Source organism: Salvelinus namaycush, chromosome 9, assembly GCF_016432855.1.
Source record: "Salvelinus namaycush isolate Seneca chromosome 9, SaNama_1.0, whole genome shotgun sequence".
Lineage (NCBI taxonomy): Eukaryota > Metazoa > Chordata > Actinopteri > Salmoniformes > Salmonidae > Salvelinus > Salvelinus namaycush.
In genome coordinates this window covers 13,134,857-13,157,363 of record NC_052315.1, presented here as the reverse complement: position 1 = coordinate 13,157,363, position 22,507 = coordinate 13,134,857, and the positions used below count along the sequence as shown (strand labels likewise).

Genomic DNA, 22,507 nt, shown 5'->3' with positions numbered 1-22,507 from the left:
CGCTATTGCTTTGATAAAATGACTGTTCCCCTGATGTGACTTTCCTTATTGTAGTTTTGTTCTTGTATAACATGTCCAGTAAAAAATACACACGGTTTATGCTTTAAGTCAGTTTAAGAGGCACTCTAGTAGCACTCTCAAAAGTAAGATCCATATGGAGAAGTTTAAATTGAAAAGCACTCCTTTACACAACTTACTTTCATTCAGTCCAGTCAGTATTCTACATCAGAAGAAGTTCAGGTTAAAATTGTTGTTGTTCTTCAGTTTTAGAGTTAAGATCAAGGTCTGAACTTTGTTGAGAATTGGCACCATCATTGGCACCATCATTGGCACCATCATTGGCACCTACACATTCTGCTGAATACAGCAGAATATATCTATTTTTAAACATACTGTGCTTTTTCAACACAAACACACACCCATACACACAAGCACCTGACCCACTTTCCCAAACACACAAAAACACACAGACATACATGCTCAGAATCTACACATTAGCAATTAAGTATTAACAATAAAAAGTCCACAACATAGAGTCAATGCCATACCAACACTAGACAATCAGCCCATTGAGTAACAGGAATCATTGAAAGGAAGATGGAGTGAATGAAGATGTTGTAAATGTTTCAAAACGTCCTGGTTCGGGTCAGTAGATGGAGCTTTAATACTTTGTCCTTCAAATGTGTTTTTTGGTTTGTGTTGCGTGGTGGTGTTCTTCCCATTTTAATCTTTGAAAAGCTTCTCTGTGCTCCTGAAATGAAATACCTCAGCATCCCCTTTTGCACAGACCTGCTATGACACTCACCAGTTCCACATCCACTCAAGCTGTATTCCTCCAGCTAGCATACATCATACATATGTAGGCTACCACCGTATTGCAGAACTCATTTGATAACATCACACAAAGTCTGAGAGCTGCATAGCAGCAGACCCCAGCTTGTCAGTCAAGGTTTTGTGCTGTTTTGTGGTTTGACTGTAAGGCTAATTAGTTAGTTATTTATTTAGTTAGTTATTTAGTTAGTTAGTAAGAGAGTTAGGTAGTAACTACTCCTTATTCCTCCGGGCACCCTGTAGTTTTTTATAGTAGTTCTCCTGTCCAGTCTTGTTTTGAAATTGAACTAGCGCGGTCTTGCGTTGTAAAGTGGACTCTCGGCTTCGCCCGTCATGGAGGACCTCGGTGTGAGGGAGGGGCGGAGGGGGGAGCACTTCGGGGTCGCCGTTGCCAGTGGAGGAGCAGGGCGAGATGGTCTGGTGCGGCCGGAAACTGCCAGTGCTGCCGCGAGCAGCGCTGCGGTTCAGGTCGTTTAGCTCGTAGGCGTCGCGAGGGTCGCTGCCGCTGGACGTGTCTCTCCACTTCCAGGGATTCCCATTGCCAGAAGAGGGCAGGGTGGCAGTGTGCACCACAGGGTGGTGGGGGGCGTGGGCGTCTACCGTGATGATGGCCGAATTGCGCTGGGCCTCCAAGGGCGGGCGGTAGTGGGGCGAGTCGGCGCTGGCCGTAGAGGAGGTGCAGGAGGAGGTGGAGGTGGTCTCGGAGGACTTGGGCGTGTCCCCCGAGAAGGAGGACTGGAGGAGGCCCTGCTGTTTGGACATTGCGATCACCTGCATGATGCGTGGCTGGTTGGGAGCCCCCCGAAGCGACCCGCCGCCACTGCTCTTCTCCGTGATGGACAGCCACTTGGCACGGGTCAATGCGCTCTTGGGCGACACTGGCGGGGGACCTGTCTCTGGGATGTGGGGGGGTCTGGTGGTTGCCACCACCCTCACACCCCCCGGAGGCCCCACACTGATGGGGATTTGGCCGGTGGAAGCTCCACTGTTGGACTGCACCGTAGATGGGTATAACAAGGCCTGTGGCCCCCCGTCCTCAGACACTTCCTCTTCCCCTTCGGAGCCCTCCTCACTGGCCTCCCGCTCGGCCTCATCTCTGAGGCTCAGACCCCGCATCTCCATGGACTTCTGCTTCCACTCTGTCACCAGCTGCTGTGAGCGCATGGGGTCCATGGGCACCTGCACAGCCTTGAGCCTCCTCTTTACAGGCTGGGTGGGCTGCATCATGGAATCGTCGGGGGCCCCATTAGTGCCCAGGCCCCCGTTCGCATTCATGCTAGCTCTGGGCAGCGTGTTGCTGAAGGTCACCATGGTCTGCTGACCCATGGGGCTGCGGGGTGCCAGGAGCTCCACGTCCACGCTGGCCCTCTTCAGGCTGCCCATGGAGGCTTTCTCGCGCTGCAGCGGACACCCCATGCCTTCCAGCCGGTCCAGGGAGGGGGGCGCAGCGATCTCGTCGGCGCTCTCCGACGCTGAAGCTACACCTTTGTTGTAGACTGAATCGTGGCCCCGCTGTGTCAGAGCTCGTAGGGCGTCCTCCTTCTGGGGGGGCGTAGCTGGCTTGATGATGATGTCGTCAGAGGACCTGAAGTTGCCAACGGCGTGGAAAGCCTGGAAGAGAAGAAGAGAAGGTCTTGGTCGCCTGAAACTCCTCTACGGGTACTCAGTATAATAGTCCTGTGGAAAGGCAATATCATTCACTCTCATTCGTCTGCCTGGGTATACTTCAACAGAACTGATGAGCTAGCTCTAACCACCGCTCTCTATATCTCTGATGGAGAGACAGAGGCAGAGAGAGGCAGAGAGAGAGAGAGAGTTATGATGGACATGAAAGTGAACTCCATCCCTCCCTGAGGACAGTCGAATGATAGCAAATGAGGGCGGGAGGAGTCAGAAACTTTAATGAGAGCGGGAGGAGTCAGAAACTTTAATGAGAGCGGGAGGAGTCAGAAACATGAATGAGAGTGGGAGGAGTCAGACACTTTAATGAGAGCGGGAGTATTCAGAAACTTTAATGAGAGCAGCAATCTAGAGATATCAAAGAGCCTAGCGCTAAACGGCAGGTATGCCTTTTAAGTGGGGTAGGGAGAGATGGTATGCAGTACAGTTTGATTGGCTAAAATCCTACATCAGTGTCTGGCAAATAACACTTTCCTCTCCTGTGCTCGCCTCAAATTAAATCACAGAACGGCTACCGTAGGAAGTAGTAGGTAGACTGCCCTCACATCTACCTTTCAGAAATGGATGCGCGCATGAATAGCCCTTTGTAAATCAGCTTTGGTAGAATCCTTAAATTCCGTATTCCTAAATGTTTTAATCAAATCAAATGTATTTATATAGCCCTTCTTACATCAGCTGATATCTCAAAGTGCTGTACAGAAACCCAGCCTAAAACCCCAAACAGCAAGCAATGCAGGTGTAGAAGCACGGTGGCTAGGAAAAACTCCCTAGAGTTAATCACCTGTCAATCCTACCCTGCAGATAAAAAAACTAACATTTACAGAAATAAATGTTAATATGCCTCATCAGTATCAAACATATAAATGTTATATATATTATAGAAGTCAAGATAGATTTCAATGGAAGTCAGGTCATACCAGGTAGGCAGCGATGCCGGCCCCTATGAGGAAGCCCACATAGACGTCGATGGGGTGGCTGCGGTACTGGGTGATCTGGGTCAGTCCGGTTAGTGCCGCAGCGATGGCAAACGCAAACACCAACACTGGCTTTAGCAGCTTGGTGCTGTCTGAGATGGTTGAGTTGAAGTACATCTGCAAGAAGAGAGAAATTGAGAAAATAAATGGTGAGATATTATAAAAGAAAAACTAAAATACATTCCATTCATCTATGAAGATGATGTACGGTTACATTTGATTTCTGCTTATAAACTGCATTATGACATGCCTTGTTAACTATTAATAAACTGAACAGGCTTCTACACGTTTTCACTTAATTCAATCCACATCATTTAAGCTCTGTGATAATATTTTAAGCGGTTTATAAGCAAACCTTTCTATTTAAGAGTTACCAAATATATATGTGGGAAAACCCAGTGTGTTTGGCTCAGTACGCTAAGCTCTTCCTTAAAATAAATAGTGGGGACAGATTTGCCCAAAGGATTTGTGCATTGAGAATCTGGTGTGACTACTTTGGCTACTATACCATTTATATTCACAAGCAATATTAGCCCAATGTCCTAATTTGTGGCTTATCAAATTCTATTGTACTTGACCTGCCACTGAACAAAGCATTAAAAAGAGCCAAAGACAAAATCTGGGGGGACGTTTTCTTATCAAGACTTCAACAGTGTTCTCTGCACATTTAATCAATAAAACTAGCTTATCATGTTCTGTCGCAGTTTTGGTTTTCTGTTGACTTAAAGCGACAGACATTTTTTTTCTCCAGTTGAGTCCTGGTGGCCAATAGGGAAACACTGCCTCAGCAAATTTCACCTGCAATACAGTCTAGGCAATAACCATGCTCTGAACTGAAAATGTTAGAGGAAATGTTACTGATAGTCTGTAGAGCATTTACAGATTATCCAAATAAAGTTTTACCGATGCCACTGATTACTAGCTTCCATACTGTGTATTCGTCCCAGGAGGTGTACTTACTGATATGTACACAGCAGCAAATGCAGACAGGGTTGCATGCTGGGAGGGAAAGGTTTTCCTGTCAAGAAACAGAAAACGTGTTAGCGTTGAGACGAAATGCTAGAAAAGCAGAAAGACAGACACCGTATGTCACACAGCTTTGATCATAACTTGAAAGGGGAGAGAACAGCGCCAGTGTGGCGTAAGGAATAAAGATCACACCTGCACATTGCTACAATGCAGGTTAGTGTTGTGGTGTTGTGTGCTATATCTGTTTAAACATACCTCCCTGTTTATCTGTCTATGACTGGCCAAAATGGTGTCCTTACTAACGTCACCTTTATAATCCCTTAGCCTACCTAAGACTGAATAAGAATGGATAATCTACTTGAAAGCAACATGGAGGAAAGGACAACTTGCTATGGCTTTCACCTACCCAGTCTGTTTAGATCAGTGGTCCAGAGAGGAAGAAAACACAAAAATTTGGCTTTTCAAGAGTATTGGGACACTTCCTCAGCCTGAGAAAATAAGATGGTCTGTCCAAGGCTGCATTCCAATACTTTGAAATAATTTTCTGTCCTCATCTCCACTGAACCAATGCATCAGTATTCCTTTAAGGTTCATGTTTTGCTCTGTAAGTGTAACTGAATGTACAAGTAGTTGAGCTTTAGTAAACAATGTCCTTGAAAATCCATTAAATTCATATTCACCCTTCATTTTGTTAGCTTCTCTTTTTCCCTTGCTGTGTTTAGTTTGCCTCATGAGATGAGGACACACAATAGCTATAGTATCTTCCCATAACCACTCTAGCAACTGCTTCATTCAAATTGGTATGCTAGTGTGGATATTGGAACAGAACCTTAATTCTTCCTGGTTCAGCTGATTGTGACCAGGGAAATAATTGCTGTATTTTGAATGGTACTGTAATTTCATCCCACATAATCTGTGCTGTACTGTATTTTTAGATCGCTAAAAACTTTTTGACCACTAGTGGGTGCATGGTATTGTTGTTTCTGGCTCATTAACATATTTTGAGGCTTGTCTTGTATGAGGCTATATTTGTTGCACCTGTTAGTGAGAGTGCTGTACAAAGTTAACCGGTATGTGGTAGTTGTGTCCCTTCAAAGTAAAATGTATAGGGCACAGATTGGAATGGCAATGCGTCTTAAACCTTTAATGGTTGCCAATGGTTTTGCCATGTAGTCGCTGCCAGTTTAGAAGCATTTGTTAAGTGGAACACCACATATTTATTGATATGCTGTAATGTGCAAACACATTACAGCATATCAATAAATATGTGGTGTTCCATCAATGTGCAAACACATTACCTAGCAGCCGACCTGCTTGCACCAATCCCATGTAATTACAGCAAAATACTGTGAAATACAAACCCCAATCCCCTCAATGAATTTCATTCATTCATCCATCCATTCATTACGATTACGGTAGCATTTACTTTGTTACAGTATAATACAGTCAATTCTACAGTATTGTACTGTGTTATTACACACCACTTGCTTTGATACTGTATTTGGATTAGAGTAGGTGTACTGCATTATGAAATACAGTAACTTACTTTCCAATGAGCTGCCTGTAAATTACTGTCAAATTCAATACAGCCCATTTACAGTGTATGTCATGTTATGTAATGCAGCTACCTGGCGGAGAGGATGGCGTGCTGGTCGTGGCTGGAGCAGATGTCCTTGGTGATGTAGGGGTTTTTGTCACATGCCACACCTGGCTGAGTGTAGTTGGGCTTACACACGGTCAGAAAGAAGGGGGAGTGATAGCCTGTGGCCAACTGGATCACATCAGTTACTAGAGCCGTGGCACACAGCCCAAACACATGGACGCCTAGAGGGACAGGGAGAAGGGGAGAGAGAGTAAGGGAGTGAAAAGGAGAGGAGGGTGAATGAGAGGGAGAGAGAGGGAGGAGGGGGAAGAGGGAGAGAGAAATACAGAGATAGAAAGAGAGAAAGCGAGAGAGAGAGAGAAAGCAGGGTGGGGATGTGGAAGGGTAAGAGAAAGGTGGGGAGATTAAGAGAAAGAGGAGGGAGCAAGTAGTGACGTGGGGAGAAAGGGAGAGCAGTGACGTGGGGAGAGAGGGAGAGCAGTGACGTGGGGAGAGAGGGAGAGCAGTGACGTGGGGAGAGAGGGAGAGCAGTGGCGTGGGAGAAAGGGAGAGCAGTGACGTGGGGAGAAAGGGAGAGCAGTGACGTGGGGAGAGAGGGAGAGCAGTGACGTGGGGAGAGAGGGAGAGCAGTGACGTGGGGAGAGAGGGAGAGCAGTGGCGTGGGAGAAAGGGAGAGCAGTGACGTGGGGAGAAAGGGAGAGCAGTGACGTGGGGAGAGAGGGAGAGCAGTGACGTGGGGAGAGAGGGAGAGCAGTGACGTGGGGAGAGAGGGAGAGCAGTGATGTGGGGAGAGAGGGAGAGCAGTGGCGTGGGAGAAAGGGAGAGCAGTGATGTGGGGAGAGAGGGAGAGCAGTGGCGTGGGAGAAAGGGAGAGCAGTGACGTGGGGAGAGAGGGAGAGCAGTGGCGTGGGAGAAAGGGAGAGCAGTGATGTGGGGAGAGAGGGAGAGCAGTGACGTGGGGAGAGAGGGAGAGCAGTGGCGTGGGAGAAAGGGAGAGCAGTGACGTGGGGAGAAAGGGAGAGCAGTGGCGTGGGAGAAAGGGAGAGCAGTGACGTGGGGAGAAAGGGAGAGCAGTGACGTGGGGAGAGAGGGAGAGCAGTGACGTGGGGAGAGAGGGAGAGCAGTGGCGTGGGAGAAAGGGAGAGCAGTGACGTGGGGAGAAAGGGAGAGCAGTGACGTGGGGAGAGAGGGAGAGCAGTGACGTGGGGAGAGAGGGAGAGCAGTGATGTGGGGAGTGAGGGAGAGCAGTGGCGTGGGAGAAAGGGAGAGCAGTGACGTGGGGAGAGAGGGAGAGCAGTGGCATGGGAGAAAGGGAGAGCAGTAACGTGGGGAGAGAGGGAGAGCAGTGGCGTGGGAGAAAGGGAGAGCAGTGATGTGGGGAGAGAGGGAGAGCAGTGACGTGGGGAGAAAGGGAGAGCAGTGATGTGGGGAGAGAGGGAGAGCAGTGGCGTAGGAGAAAGGGAGAGCAGTGATGTGGGGAGAGAGGGAGAGCAGTGGCGTGGGAGAAAGGGAGAGCAGTGATGTGGGGAGAGAGGGAGAGTAGTGGCGTGGGAGAAAGGGAGAGCAGTGATGTGGGGAGAGAGGGAGAGCAGTGGCGTGGGAGAAAGGGAGAGCAGTGATGTGGGGAGAGAGGGAGAGCAGTGACGTGGGGAGAAAGGGAGAGCAGTGATGTGGGGAGAGAGGGAGAGCAGTGGCGTGGGAGAAAGGGAGAGCAGTGACATGGGGAGAAAGGGAGAGCAGTGACATGGGGAGAAAGGGAGAGCAGTGACATGGGGAGAAAGGGAGAGCAGTGACATGGGGAGAAAGGGAGAGCAGTGGCGTGGGAGAAAGGGAGAGCAGTGACATGGGGCGAGAGGGAGAGCAGTGACGTGGGGCGAGATGGAGAGCAGTGACATGGGGAGAAAGGGAGAACAGTGAAGACGAGAAAACAAGAGGAGGAAATAAAGAAATAGTGAGTCATTGTCACACTGGAGAAATCCAGGAACAGGCCACATTCACTTGACACTGAGTGGAACCATACCTACAAAGCGCACCGTTCGCCGTAGGAAGGAGTTGAAGTTGCACCCGCCGGCGTTGATGCTGCCCTCCACCCCAGGGCGGATCTTAAGGTGTGACTGCATGCAATAGACCAGGCCCTCCCCTATCATTATCTGACCATATGACAACACACAGTCAGAGATATAGAAACATTTAATGACCAAGTACTAGTCGACACATTTCTACTTGACAATCATGCTCAACCCTAGAGAGAATGGGCTATTTGAGAAAACAGTATTTGGTTTGGAGAAATGTTTGTCTCATCTTCTGTGGTCTGATTTGAATGTAGGCCTGTATGCATATTCACAACTATATTATGGTGTAGTTTGAACGGTTTACATTTCCGTCATTTAGCAGACACTCTAGAGCAACTTACATGAGTAATTAGGGTTAAGTGCCTTGCTAAAGGGCACATTGACAGATTTTTCACCTAGTCAGCTCAGGGATTCGAACCAGCAACCTTTCGGTTACTGACCCAACGCTCTTAACCACTAGGCTTTCTGTCGCTGGTTTCAATGCCTTCATACATTCTACACTATTGTCAGAGTTTTTATGGCATGAGTACATGCAGTTTGAGTGTATCACATAGGCCATTGTGTATCATAGAGTGTATCACATAGGCCATTGTTTCCCAACTCCAGTCCTCCAGTAACCCCAATGGTACATATTGTTGTTGTGGCCCCGGACAAGCACACCAAATTGTACTTGTCAACTAATCATCAAACCCGTGACAAGTTAAATCAGGTTTTTTGGTCCAGGGTTACAACAAAAATGTGTGCTGTTGGGTGTACTTGAGGGAAACACTGACATAGGCCAAACGTGGGTATGTTTAGAGGGCTTCTCATGCAGGCAGAGCAGCATAGTGTGTGTGTGTGTGTGTGTGTGTGTGTGTGTGTGTGTGTGTGTGTGTGTGTGTGTGTGTGTGTGTGTGTGTGTGTGTGTGTGTGTGTGTGTGTGTGTGTGTGTGCCTGCACTCGTGCAAGTGTGTTTAGAGGGGTGTCCTCACCGAGGCGGCCGGCCCAGCGAAGGCCAGGCTGAGCAGCATGAGTAAAGGGATGAGCTCGTCTCCACCGTCCACGTAGGGCATGCTCAGCGTGCGGTCATGGCAACGGAAACCCACCTGGGCCGGGTGGAGCAGGTCCGTCAGCTCCAAGAAGTAGAGCGACACCATAAAAGAAGCCACAATGGGCAGCTGGGAAACAGGAAGTTGAAGTGTATGTCAAAGGTTGTTGTCAGACTTGTCACTTTATTAACTACTATTAACCCTAACCGTGAATATACTATACAGAACTTCTGCCTCTCGCTCTTTGCGTATGCAACTTGTCTGAAAATAGTTGAACATTTGACAAACAAACACAGACCATCACGAATGCGTATTAGTTTTCATCTGTTTACATAGTCTCTATGTGGCCACATCCTTCCCTATGAAGTCCTATCAGATCAGAGGTAATGAAGGATAGAAAATAAGGTTATTTAAGACTACTGGGACGCATCTACAATGGTTGCATATAGATAGTTACTAATTCAATGTCTATAAACGAGGCTCAGATTGTTTAAAAGACGTGAGCTTAAATGATACGAAAGCAGCTCATCCTCAGCTACAGGTCATCCAGATTTGTTTTCTCTCACTTCAGCTGCAGCATATTGATTCATAATCTTTCACCCATGAGAAAGGCAAAGCACAAGACAAATATCTGGTGTTTGCGAGTTCATTCATTCATTCACACACTCATTCAATCAGATACAACCAAAGAGTATCACCGTAACATGTTAAATGTCATATTTCCCAAAATATGCAATTATCATAATGTTCATTTATCTACCCACCTCTACAAAATAGAAGCAAGGCAACAACGTCAAGCTATCTTTGGGTTGTGTCTTCTTGGGCTTTGGGTCTCTCGGAGTCATCATTGTGACGTCTGTGGACAAACCTGAAAGAACGCATAGTTGAAGTTATAATAAAATAATAGTACTGAATGAGCTCAGGGACATCTCTTTTCTATTTTAATATTAACATTTGTTTTTATTTATTTATTCATGTATGTATTTATTCCATTTAAATGGAAAACAGGTCCTGATGCAATGGTAAAACATGTGTCACGTTCCTGACCTGTTTTCTCTTGTTTTTGTATGTGTTTAGTTGGTCAGGGCGTGAGTTGGGGTGGGCATTCTATGTATTGTGTTTCTATGTTGGGTTTAATGTGTTGCCTGATATGGTTCTCAATTAGAGGCAGGTGTTTGACGTTTCCTCTGATTGAGAACCATATTAAGGTAGGCTGTTCTCACTGTTTGTTTGTGGGTGATTGTCTTCCGTGTCTGTATGTATGTATGTATGTTCGTACCACACGGGACTGTAGCGTTTGTTTGTAGTCTGTACCTGTTCGTGCGTTCTTCGTGTATTTGTAAGTTCTCATGTTTTAGGTCAGTCTACGTCGTTTATTTGTTTTGTAGTTTGTTTAAGAGTTTTCGTGTTTCGTCGTTCTGTTAATAAATATTCATTATGTCTTCATCACCCGCTGCGCCTTGGTCCGCTCATTCACCACAAGACGACCGTTACAGAATCACCCACCAACAAAGGATCAAGCAGCGGTGTAACGGGAGAAAGCAACAGCGCACGAAGGAGGAATGGACATGGGAGGATGTTTTGGACGGCAAGGGTTGCTACACATGGGAGGAGATCCTGGCTGGAAAGGATCGCCTCCCATGGGAACAGCTGGAGGCGATTAGGAGAGCAGAGGCAACCGGAGAGAGGAACCAGCGTTATGAGGGTACACGACTAGCACGGAAGCCTGTGAGTCAAGCCCAAAAATTTCTTGGGGGGGGGGGGCTACAAGGGAGTGTGGCGAAGTCAGGTAGGAGACCTGCACCAACTCCCCGAGCTTACCGTGGAGAGCGAGAGTACGGGCAGACACCGTGTTACGCAGTAGAGCGCATGGTGTCTCCTGTACTGTGCATAGCCCGGTGCGGGTTATTCCACCTCCCCGCACTGGCAGGGCTAGATTGGGCATTGAGCCAGGTGCCATGAAGCCGGCTCAACGCGTCTGGTCTCCAGTGCGTCTCCTCGGGCCGGCATACATGGCACCAGCCTTACGCATGGTGTCCCCGGTTCGCCTACACAGCCCAGTGCGGGTTATTCCACCTCCCCGCACTGGTCGGGCTATGGGGAGCATACAACCAGGTAAGGTTGGGCAGGCTCAGTGCTCAAGGGAGCCAGTACGCCTGCACGGTCCGGTATTTCCGGCGCCACCTCCCCGCCCCAGCCCAGTACCACCAGTGCCTACACCACGCATCAGGCTTCCTGTGCGTCTCCAGAGCCCTGTTCCTCCTCCACGCACTAGCCCTGTGGTGCGTGTCTCCAGCCCATTACCACCAGTGCCTACACCACGCACCAAGCCTCCTGTGCGCCTCCAGAGTCCTGTGCGTCCTGTTGCTGCTCCCCGCACTAGCCTGAAGGTGCGTGTCCTTAGCCCGGTACCTCCAGTTCCGGCACCATGCACCAGGCCTACAGTGCGTCTCAGCCGGCCAGAGTCTGCCGTCTGCCCAGCGGCGCCTGAACTGCCCGTCTGCCCAGCGGCGCCTGAACTGCCCGTCTGCCCAACGCCGTCTGAACTGCCCGTCTGCCCAACGCCGTCTGAACTGCCCGTTTGCCCAACGGCGCCTGAACTGCCCGTCTGCCCAACGCCGTCTGAACTGTCCGTCTGCCAAACGCCGCATGAACTGCCCGTCTGTACTGAGCCTTCAAAGCCGCCCGTCTGTACTGAGCCTTCAAAGCCGCCCGTCTGTCATGAGCCTTCAGAGCCATCTGCCAGACAGGAGCCGCTAGAGCCGTCCGCCAGACAGGAGCAGCCAGAGCCGTCCGTCAGACAGGAGCAGCCAGAGCCGTCCGCCAGACAGGAGCAGCCAGAGCCTTCCGCCAGACAGGAGCAGCCAGAGCCTTCCGCCAGACAGGAGCAGCCAGAGCCTTCCGCCAGACAGGAGCAGCCAGAGCCTTCCGCCAGACAGGAGCAGCCAGAGCCTTCCGCCAGACAGGAGCAGCCAGAGCCTTCCGCCAGACAGGAGCAGCCAGAGCCTTCCACCAGACAGGAGCAGCCAGAGCCTTCCGCCAGACAGGAGCAGCCAGAGCCTTCCGCCAGCCAGCCGTGAGCAGCCAGAGCCTTCCGCCAGACAGGAGCAGCCAGAGCCTTCCGCCAGCCAGCCGTGAGCAGCCAGAGCCTTCCGCCAGACAGGAGCAGCCAGAGCCTTCCGCCAGCCAGCCGTGAGCAGCCAGAGCCTTCCGCCAGCCAGCCGTGAGCAGCCAGAGCCTTCCGCCAGCCAGCCGTGAGCAGCCAGAGCCTTCCGCCAGCCAGCCGTGAGCAGCCAGAGCCGCCAGCCAGCCGTGAGCAGCCAGAGCCGCCAGCCAGCCGTGAGCAGCCAGAGCCGCCAGCCAGCCGTGAGCACCCAGAGCCGCCAGCCAGCCGTGAGCAGCCAGAGCCGCCAGCCAGCCGTGAGCAGCCAGAGCCGCCAGCCAGCCGTGAGCAGCCAGAGCAGCCAGCCAGCCGTGAGCAGCCAGAGCCAGCCAGCCAGCCAGGATCCGCCAGAGCCAGCCAGCCAGGATCCGCCAGAGCCAGCCAGCCAGGATCCGCCAGAGCCAGCCAGCCATGACCAGCCAGAGCCAGCCAGCCATGACCAGCCAGAGCCAGCCAGCCAGCCAGCCAGGATCCGCCAGAGCCAGCCAGCCAGGATCCGCCAGAGCCAGCCAGCCATGACCAGCCAGAGCCAGCCAGCCATGACCAGCCAGAGCCAGCCAGCCAGCCAGCCAGGATCTGCCAGAGCCAGCCAGCCAGCCATGACCAGCCAGAGCCAGCCAGCCAGCCAGCCAGGATCCGCCAGAGCCAGCCAGCCAGCCAGCCATGACCAGCCAGAGCCAGCCAGCCAGCCAGCCAGGATCCGCCAGAGCCAGCCAGCCAGCCATGACCAGCCAGAGCCAGCCAGCCAGCCAGCCAGGATCCGCCAGAGCCAGCCAGCCAGCCATGACCAGCCAGAGCCAGCCAGCCAGCCAGCCAGGATCCGCCAGAGCCAGCCAGCCAGCCATGACCAGCCAGAGCCAGCCAGCCAGCCAGCCAGGATCCGCCAGAGCCAGCCAGCCAGCCATGACCAGCCAGAGCCAGCCAGCCAGCCAGCCAGGATCCGCCAGAGCCAGCCAGCCAGCCATGACCAGCCAGAGCCAGCCAGCCAGCCAGCCAGCCAGGATCCGCCAGAGCCAGCCAGCCAGCCATGACCAGCCAGAGCCAGCCAGCCAGCCAGCCAGGATCCGCCAGAGCCAGCCAGCCAGCCATGACCAGCCAGAGCCAGCCAGCCAGCCAGCCAGGATCTGCCAGAGCCAGCCAGCCAGCCATGACCAGCCAGAGCCAGCCAGCCAGCCAGCCAGGATCCGCCAGAGCCAGCCAGCCAGCCATGACCAGCCAGAGCCAGCCAGCCAGGATCCGCCAGAGCCAGCCAGCCAGCCATGACCAGCCAGAGCCGTCAGCCAGCCAGCCAGGATCCGCCAGAGCCAGCCAGCCAGCCATGACCAGCCAGAGCCGTCAGCCAGCCAGCCATGACCAGCCAGAGCCAGCCAGCCATGACCAGCCAGAGCCAGCCAGCCATGACCAGCCAGAGCCAGCCAGCCAGCCAGCCAGGATCCGCCAGAGCCAGCCAGCCAGCCATGACCAGCCAGAGCCAGCCAGCCAGCCAGCCAGGATCCGCCAGAGCCAGCCAGCCAGCCAGAGCCGTCAGCCAGCCAGCCAGGATCCGCCAGAGCCAGCCAGCCATGACCAGCCAGAGCCGTCAGCCAGCCAGCCAGGATCCGCCAGAGCCAGCCAGCCATGACCAGCCAGAGCCGTCAGCCAGCCAGCCAGGATCCGCCAGAGCCAGCCATGACCAGCCAGAGCCGTCAGCCAGCCAGCCAGGATCCGCCAGAGCCAGCCAGCCAGCCATGACCAGCCAGAGCCGTCAGCCAGCCAGCCAGGATCCGCCAGAGCCAGCCAGCCAGCCATGACCAGCCAGAGCCGTCAGCCAGCCAGCCAGGATCCGCCAGAGCCAGCCAGCCAGCCATGACCAGCCAGAGCCAGCCAGCCAGCCATGACCAGCCAGAGCCGTCAGCCAGCCATGACCAGCCAGAGCCGTCAGCCAGCCATGACCAGCCAGAGCCGTCAGCCAGTCCGGAGCTGCCCCTCAGTCCGGAGCTGCCCCTCAGTCCGGTGCTGCCCCTTAGTCCGGTGCTGCCCCTTAGTCCGGTGGGGTTAATTTGGAGGGTGGTCATTGGGAGGAGGCTACAAAAGCGGGGATTGACTATGGTGGGATGGGGACCACGCCCAGAGCCTGGGCCGCCACCGTGGACAGATGCCCACCCAGACCCTCCCCTAGACTTTTGGTGGTGCGCCCGGAGTTTGCACCTTGAGGGGGGGGTTATGTCACGTTCCTGACCTGTTTTCTCTTGTTTTTGTATGTGTTTAGTTGGTCAGGGCGTGAGTTGGGGTGGGCATTCTATGTATTGTGTTTCTATGTTGGGTTTAATGTGTTGCCTGATATGGTTCTCAATTAGAGGCAGGTGTTTGACGTTTCCTCTGATTGAGAACCATATTAAGGTAGGCTGTTCTCACTGTTTGTTTGTGGGTGATTGTCTTCCGTGTCTGTATGTATGTTCGTACCACACGGGACTGTAGCGTTTGTTTGTAGTCTGTACCTGTTTGTGCGTTCTTCGTGTATTTGTAAGTTCTCATGTTTTAGGTCAGTCTACGTCGTTTATTTGTTTTGTAGTTTGTTAAAGAGTTTTCGTGTTTCGTCGTTCTGTTAATAAATATTCATTATGTCTTCATCACCCGCTGCGCCTTGGTCCGCTCATTCACCACAAGACGACCGTTACAACATGTTACTGTTCGTGATAATGGATGACATGTCAAAACTCCTGGGGTGCACAACTCAAGCCTGTAAGTTCCCCAGTATTGCTGGTTTTCGTTTCTGTCTGGTATTTATTGAACAATTAATGTTACTGGTCAGCTGGAGAGTGCACACACCTTGTTCCAGGTATAAATCAGTCACTGGTTAAAAGCCCCAAACCAGCAGGATAATAAGCAGCCTTCAAGGACCAGAAATGCACCCCTGACCTAGACACTAATCTGTTTTCATTGCTTGAGCATATGGCTTACAGGTAATTATTATTATTAAATTTAACCTTTATTTAACTAGGCAAGTCAATTAAGAACAAATTCTTATTTACAATGACGGCCTACCCCGGACGACGCTGGGCCAATTGTGTGCCGCCCTATGGGACTCCCAATCACGGATTCAAACCAGGGACTGTAGTGACACCTCTTGCACTGAGATGCAGTGCCTTAGACCACTGCGCCATTCGGGAGCCTACTTGTATAAACCAAATTTGCCAGTGAGAGGACACACATTGAAAGTGGTTGATTCATTATTATAGCCCACACATACCTTGATAGGGCTATTATGGGACTGACCCATACCTATGGAGAGGATAATGCCAAAGTAACTAGTGCTGACTTTGGCCCAACCACACACACAGCCAGCCTCCCTGGTGCCACGTTCGTCGTAGTGAGGAGACCAAGGCGCAGCGTGATGTGAATACATACTTCTTTTAATAAAGAAATAACACTGAACAAACTAAACAAAATAACAAAACGAACGTGAATGCTATAATACAACGAGTGCAGACATGCAACTTCACATAGACAATAACCCACAAAACCTAAATGGAAAATGGCAACCTAAATATGATCCCCAATCATAGACAACGATAAACAGCTGCCTCTGATTGGGAACCAATTCAGGCCACCATAGACCTACAATAACCTAGACAACACAAAACACGCATACCCACCCACGTCACACCCTGACCTGACCAAAATAATACAGAAAACATATATAACTAAGGTCAGGGCGTGACACCTGGCACCCCGAGCATACAGGTGAGAAGCCATGCCTGGAACAAACTCTCTCTACTGGTACTGTAGCTCAAACTGTTAAGCTTCTCTGCTAGCTGCTATTCATGCTAACCAGCAGGCGATAACTTTAGGTGCTACATCTTTTTGGAAACGCATTATTGCTAATACCCATATCGATGTGGGTACTGATGAATAGCAAAATAATTATAGTGATTTTCTCATCCAGTATGGGAATATTCACAAAACATAAGGCCATAGAGAGTGTATTGATTCAATAAAGTGATTACACAAAGTTTTCAAACCTCAACAGCAGTCTCAACAGCAGTGTAATGTAGTTGTGGAAGTAGTTGTAGTTATTCCACCATATGTCGTGGAATATTGAGACATATAGCTGTATCTTATTTTGTTTTTGTTAATCTTTATTTAACTAGGCAAGTCAGTTAAGAAAAAAATCTTATTTACAATGACGGCCTACCCCTACCAAACCCTAACCCGGACGACGCTGGGCCAATTGTTCGCCGCCCTATCGGCGGTTGTGATACAGCCTGGAATCAAACCAGGATCTCTAGTGACGCCTCTAGCACTGAGATGCAGTGCCTTAGACCGCTGTGCCACTCGGGAGCCCCCAGTACATGGCGTGGGACATAGAGTCTTCTTGACATTAGACCACTTTGAGGCCTGAAAAGGTCTGACTGACTTTGATATTTAAGGATCAAAATGGGGAAACCAAATATTAAATATTTTAAAATATAACCCCATCAATTTATATAAATGTAATATGGAAATATGATGGTTTTATGGTGAATTACAGCTCCTGGGCAATGGTATTTTTTTAAAGCCACTGAATAAGGACTATATAATACATTTATGAGTCATTTATAACACTAAAATAAACCGGGTGGTTCGAGCCCTGGATGCTGATTGGCTGAAAGCAGTGGTATAAGAAGTGGTATATGACCAATATACCATGGCTAAGGGCTGTTCTTAAGCAAGGCCATTATAAACTGGGTACCAACGTAATTAGAACAGCACCCCTCGTGCATTATTGTTTAAATAAGCACTGCACAAATGTTCACAAACGCTAATCTACGGATTGAATTGAGTATGCAGTGACATACAAACTTGCAATTGACAGAATGTAGCATTATGTACAGTGTAGACATCAATTATGAATGGTGTATGAATATGTTATGTAGTCCCAAAGAAAGTGCAAGTCCTTGAAAATATGTAGATGCTCCTTTGCTTGTGCATGGAAAATGCAAGTCATTTGCTTAAGTAGGGAAAATGCAAGTCATTTGCTTAAGTAGGGAAAATGCAAGTCATTTGCTTGAGTAGGGAAAATGCAAGTCCTTTGCTTGTGCATGGAAAATGCAAGTCCTTTGCTTGTGCAGGGAAAATGCAAGTCCTTTGCTTGTGTAGGGAAAATGCAAGTCCTTTGCTTGTGTAGGGAAAATGCAAGTCATTTGCTTGAGTAGGGAAAATGCAATTCCTTTGCTTGTGCAGGGAAAATGCAAGTCCTTTGCTTGTGCAGGGAAAATGCAAGTTGTTTGCTTGTGTAGAAAAAATGCAATGCCCTTGTTTGTGTAGGGAAAATGCAAGTCCTTTGATTGTTTTGGGAAAATGCAATGCCCTTGTTTGTGTAGGGAAAATGCAAGTCCTTTGCTTGTGTAAGGAAAATGCAAGTCCTTTGCTTGTGTATAGAAAATACAATGCCCTCGTTTGTGTAAGGAAAATGCTAGTCAAGTGCTTGTATATAGAAAATGCAATGCCCTTGTTTGTGTAGGGAAAATGCAAGTAATTTGCTTGTGTAGAGAAAATGCAAGCCCTTTGCTTGTATAGGGAAAATGCAAGTAATTTGCTTGTATAGAGAAAATGCAAGTAATTTGCTTGTATAGAGAAAATGCAAGTAATTTGCTTGTGTAGAGAAAATGCAAGCCCTTTGCTTGTATAGGGAAAATGCAAGTAATTTGCTTGTATAGAGAAAATACAAGTAATTTGCTTGTGTAGAGAAAATGCAAGCCCTTTGCTTGTATAGGGAAAATGCAAGTAATTTGCTTGTATAGAGAAAATGCAAGTAATTTGCTTGTATAGAGAAAATGCAAGTAATTTGCTTGTGTAGAGAAAATGCAAGCCCTTTGCTTGTATAGGGAAAATGCAAGTAATTTGCTTGTATAGAGAAAATGCAAGTAATTTGCTTGTGTAGAGAAAATGCAAGCCCTTTGCTTGTATAGGGAAAATGCAAGTCCTTTGCTTGTATAGAGAAAATGCAAGTCCTTTGCTTGTGTAGAGAAAATGCAAGTCCTTTGCTTGTGTAGGGAAAATGGAAGTCCTTTGCTTGTGCAGGAAAAATGCAAGTCCTTTGCTTGTGCAGGAAAAATGCAAGTCCTTTGCTTGTATAGGGAAAATGCAAGTCCTTTGCTTGTATAGGGAAAATGCAAGTCCTTTGCTTGTGTAGAGAAAATGGAAGTCCTTTGCTTGTGCAGGAAAAATGCAAGTCCTTTGCTTGTATAGAGAAAATGCAAGTCCTTTGCTTGTGCAGGAAAAATGCAAGTCCTTTGCTTGTATAGGGAAAATGCAAGTCCTTTGCTTGTGCAGGAAAAATGCAAGTCCTTTGCTTGTGCAGGAAAAATGCAAGTCCTTTGCTTGTGTCGGGAAATGCAATTGCTAAAATAATAAAGACAACCCTAGACTGAGGGAGATAACATGCCAACAGAGTGCTTATCTTTCATTGGGGAAAAGCAATGTTTATCTAGGGGAGGGAGAGAGAGAGATAGAGAGAGCGAGAGACAGAGAAAGACACACACACATACAGAGAGAGACAGAGAGACGTCAGGGTGTGTGTTGAAGGGGTTGGGAATTATGGAAAGGAAGTGGTGTCTCAAACAAACTGAGGCTTCTGTGTGTCTGTGGTCAAAGAAGCAGCTTGACAGCCAGCGAGAGGGTTTGAATAGGGAATCCTTGAAGAGGCAGAATGAAACTGATAAAGAGGATTAAGCAAGCTCAATATTCCAAAACAAACTAATAAAGTACTACAGTAATCTACAGTAGGGATGCACGATATATCGGTGAATATATCGGAATCTGCCGATATTAGCTAAAAATGCCAACATCGGTATCGGCCAATGTCTAGTTTAACGCCCAATGTGCAAAACCGATGTCAAAGCTGACCTGCATACCTATATAACGAAGGTACATGGCGTAATGACGCTACGTAAAATGTTGCGCTATACGTGCAACACAGCATTCCTAAACTAGCCCACAATGTCTGCTGTGTGGATCGAGCAGTCAACAAGTCAAGCAGTCATTTGTAAGAGTAAGACAATTTCAGCGAGACAACTCAAAGGTGAAATCCATTAAAGCCAAGATAATGATATTCATTGCCCTTGACAATCAACCGTTCTCTGTCGTGGGTGATGTTGGCTTTCACCGAATGGTCGAGCACCGGTTAACACTACCAAGTGTGCTATTTTTCCGATGTTGCCCTACCGGAGTTACACAGTAATAGCGTCACTGCTATTAGCTTCACGTCATATGGAACGCCGTTTGGGTCTTTGCGTGTCAAAAAAGATATGGTAGCACTGTCAAAGCTGTACAAAAAAGTCAGCAAACAAGCAAACACCGGCCACGAACGATGTGTTTACAATACCGAGTTGGTATTAAAGCATAATTTGTTCGACTGCAACTTCTGGGGTAGCTAGCTTTAACTTACTACTTAATTGATTATTAACTTCATAGATCATTAGGTAGAGACAGACAGGCAGACATAAAAATACATGACCAAAAGTATGTGGACACCTGCTCATCGAACATTTCATTCCAAAATCATAGGCATTAATATGGAGTTGTTCCCACCTTTGCTGCTATAACAGCTTCCACTATTCTGGGAAGGCTTTCCACTAGATGTAGGAACATTGCTGCAGGGACTTGCTTAATAAATTCAGCCACAAGAGCATTAGAGCGGTTGGGCACTGATGTTGGACAATTAGGCCTGGCTCGCATCGGCGTTCCAATTCATCCCAAAGGTGTTCAATGGGGTTGAGGTCAGGGCTCTGTGCAGGCCAGTCAAGTTCTTACACACCGATCTCGACAAACCATTTATGCATGGATCTCGCTTTGTGCACGGGGGCATTGTCATGCTGAAACAGAAAAGGGCCTTCCCCAAACTGTTGCCAACTGTTTCCACAATGTTGGAAGCACAGAATTGTTCAGAATGTTCAGAATGGCGCTGGAGGGGATGGCTGACGTTTTACGTGCTCCTAACCAACTGTGTTTTTTTGTTCGTTTTTTCACGTTGTTTGTAACTTATTTTTGTACTTATTTTGTACCTAATGTTGCTGCTACCATCTCTTGTGATCAAAGATAACTTATGGATATCAGGACAGCGATTACTCACCTCGAACTGGAAGAAGATTTTTTCTTAAACGAGTCCGACGCAAAGGATATACTGCTTTCTCGAGACCAGTCCCAAATCCCCGTCATGTGCGTGAAGAAAAGACTGAGAAAAAGGGGGCAGAGGTCGGGCTGCTTTCTGACAATTCGTAGACGAGTGCCATCCGTTCTATTGGCCAAAGTGCAATCATTGGAAAATAAAATGGATGATCTACAATCAAGATTCTCCTACCAACGGGACAATAAAAACTGTAATATCTTATGTTTCACCGAGTCGTGGATAAACGACGACATGGATAATATGCAGCTGGAAGGATTTTCCATACATCGGCAGGACAGAGAAGCTATGCCTAGTAAGACGAGGGGCGGGGGTGTGTGTCTATTTGTCAATAACAGCTGGTGTGCAATGTCTAATATTAAAGAAGTCTTGAGGTATTGCTCGCCTGAGGTAGAGTACCTTATGATAAGCTGCAGACCACACTATCTACCAAGAGAGTTCTCATCTATATTATTCGTAGCCGTCTATTTACCACCTCAAACCAATGCTGGCACTAAGACCGCACTCATCCAGCAGTATAAAGCCATAAGCAAACAAGAAAATTCTCATCCAGAAGCGGCGCTCCTAGTGGCCGGGGACTTTAATGCAGGCAAACTTAAATCTGTTTTACCTAATTTCAACTAGCATGTCACATGTGCAACCAGAGGGAAAAAAACTCTAGACCATCTTTACTCTACACACAGAGATGCATGGAGAGATGCTCTCTCCAGCCCTCCATTTGGCAAATCTGACCATAATTCTATCCTCCTGATTGCTGCTTACAATCAAAAGCAGGAAGTACCAGTGACTCATCTCAATACGGAAGTGGTCAGATGATTCGGATGCTATGCTACAGAACTGTTTTGCTAGCACAGACTGGAATTTGTTCCGGGATTCATCCAATGGCATTGAAGAGTATACCACCTCACTCATCGGCTTCATCAGTCTCGAGAGTTTCGAGTTCCTTGGGGTCCACATCACCAACGAACTATCATGGTCCAAAAACACCAAAGCAGTCGTGAAGAGGGCACGACAACAACTTTTTCCCCTCAGGAGACTGAAAATATTTGGCATGAGTCCCCAGATCCTCAAAAGTTATACAGCTGCACCTTAGAGAGCATCCTGACCGGTTGCATCACTGTCTAGTATGGCAACTGCTCGGCATCTGACCGTAAGGCACTACAGAGGGTAGTGCGTACAGCCCAGTACATCACTGGGGCCAAGCTTTCGGCCATCCAGGACCTATGTACTAGGCGGTGTCAGAGGAGAGCCCCAAAAATTGTCAGACTCCAGTCACCCAAGACACAGACTGTTCTCTCTGCTACCACACGGCAAGCGGTACCGGAGCACCAAGTCTAGGACCAAAAGGCTCCTTAACAGCTTCTACCACTCCCCCCATTTGTTTTTTTACACTTCTCCCACTCACTGTTTATTATCTATGCATAGTCAATTACCTCGTACCTCAACTAACCTGTACCCCCCCACATTGACTCGGTACCGGTACCCCACTGTATATAGCCTCGTTATTGATATTTTATTGTGTTACATTTTATAATTTTTTACTTTAGTTTATTTGGTAAATATTTTCTTAACTCTTTCTTGAACTGCACTGTTGGTTAAGGGCTTGTAAGTAAGCATATCACGGTAAGGTCTACACCTGTTGTATTCTGCACATGAGACAAATAAAGTTTGATTTGATTTGAATCATCTAGAATGTCATTGTGTGCTGTAGCGTTAAGATTTCCTTTAACTGGAACTAACGGGCCTAGCTCGAAAAACCGCCCCAGACCATTATTCGTCCTCCACCAAACTTTAAAGTTGGCACTGTGCATTGGGGCAGGTAGTGTTCTCCTGGCATCCGCCAAGCCCAGATTTGTACGTCGGACTGCCAGATTGTGAATCGTGATTCATCACTCCAGAAAACACATTTCCACTGCTCCGGAGTCCAATGGCGGTGAGCTTTACACCACTCCAGCCAACGCTTGGCAGTGCACATGGTGATCTTAGGCTTGTGTACGGCTGCTCGGCCATGGAAACCCATTTCATGAAGCTCCCGACTAAT

At 48.7% G+C, this 22,507-nt stretch overlaps 1 protein-coding gene across 1 annotated transcript; it reads right to left on the bottom strand.

Moving 5' to 3' along the window:
- Positions 1–1,044: 1,044 nt before the first annotated feature.
- Positions 1,045–10,005, bottom strand: LOC120053953 (phospholipid phosphatase-related protein type 3-like). The gene is made up of 7 exons (XM_039001282.1): positions 9,922–10,005; positions 9,101–9,286; positions 8,078–8,207; positions 6,083–6,278; positions 4,446–4,503; positions 3,429–3,602; positions 1,045–2,442 (listed from the first exon to the last, which is right to left on the bottom strand). The coding sequence occupies exons 1-7, from the start codon at positions 10,003–10,005 to the stop codon at positions 1,045–1,047; spliced, it is 2,226 nt and encodes a 741-aa protein (XP_038857210.1).
- Positions 10,006–22,507: the final 12,502 nt, after the last annotated feature.

What these genes read in the sequence shown, in the direction of transcription:
- LOC120053953 (XM_039001282.1), bottom strand. Translation starts at nt 10,005, where the DNA reads ATGATGACTCCGAGAGACCCAAAGCCCAAGAAGACACAACCCAAAGAT. An exon ending in CTTGCTTCTATTTTGTAGAG is followed by an intron (nt 9,287 to 9,921) that starts GTGGGTAGATAA and finishes CCTGTTTCCCAG; the next exon opens with CTGCCCATTGTGGCTTCTTT. An exon ending in CACGCCATCCTCTCCGCCAG is followed by an intron (nt 4,504 to 6,082) that starts GTAGCTGCATTA and finishes GTTTCTTGACAG; the next exon opens with GAAAACCTTTCCCTCCCAGC.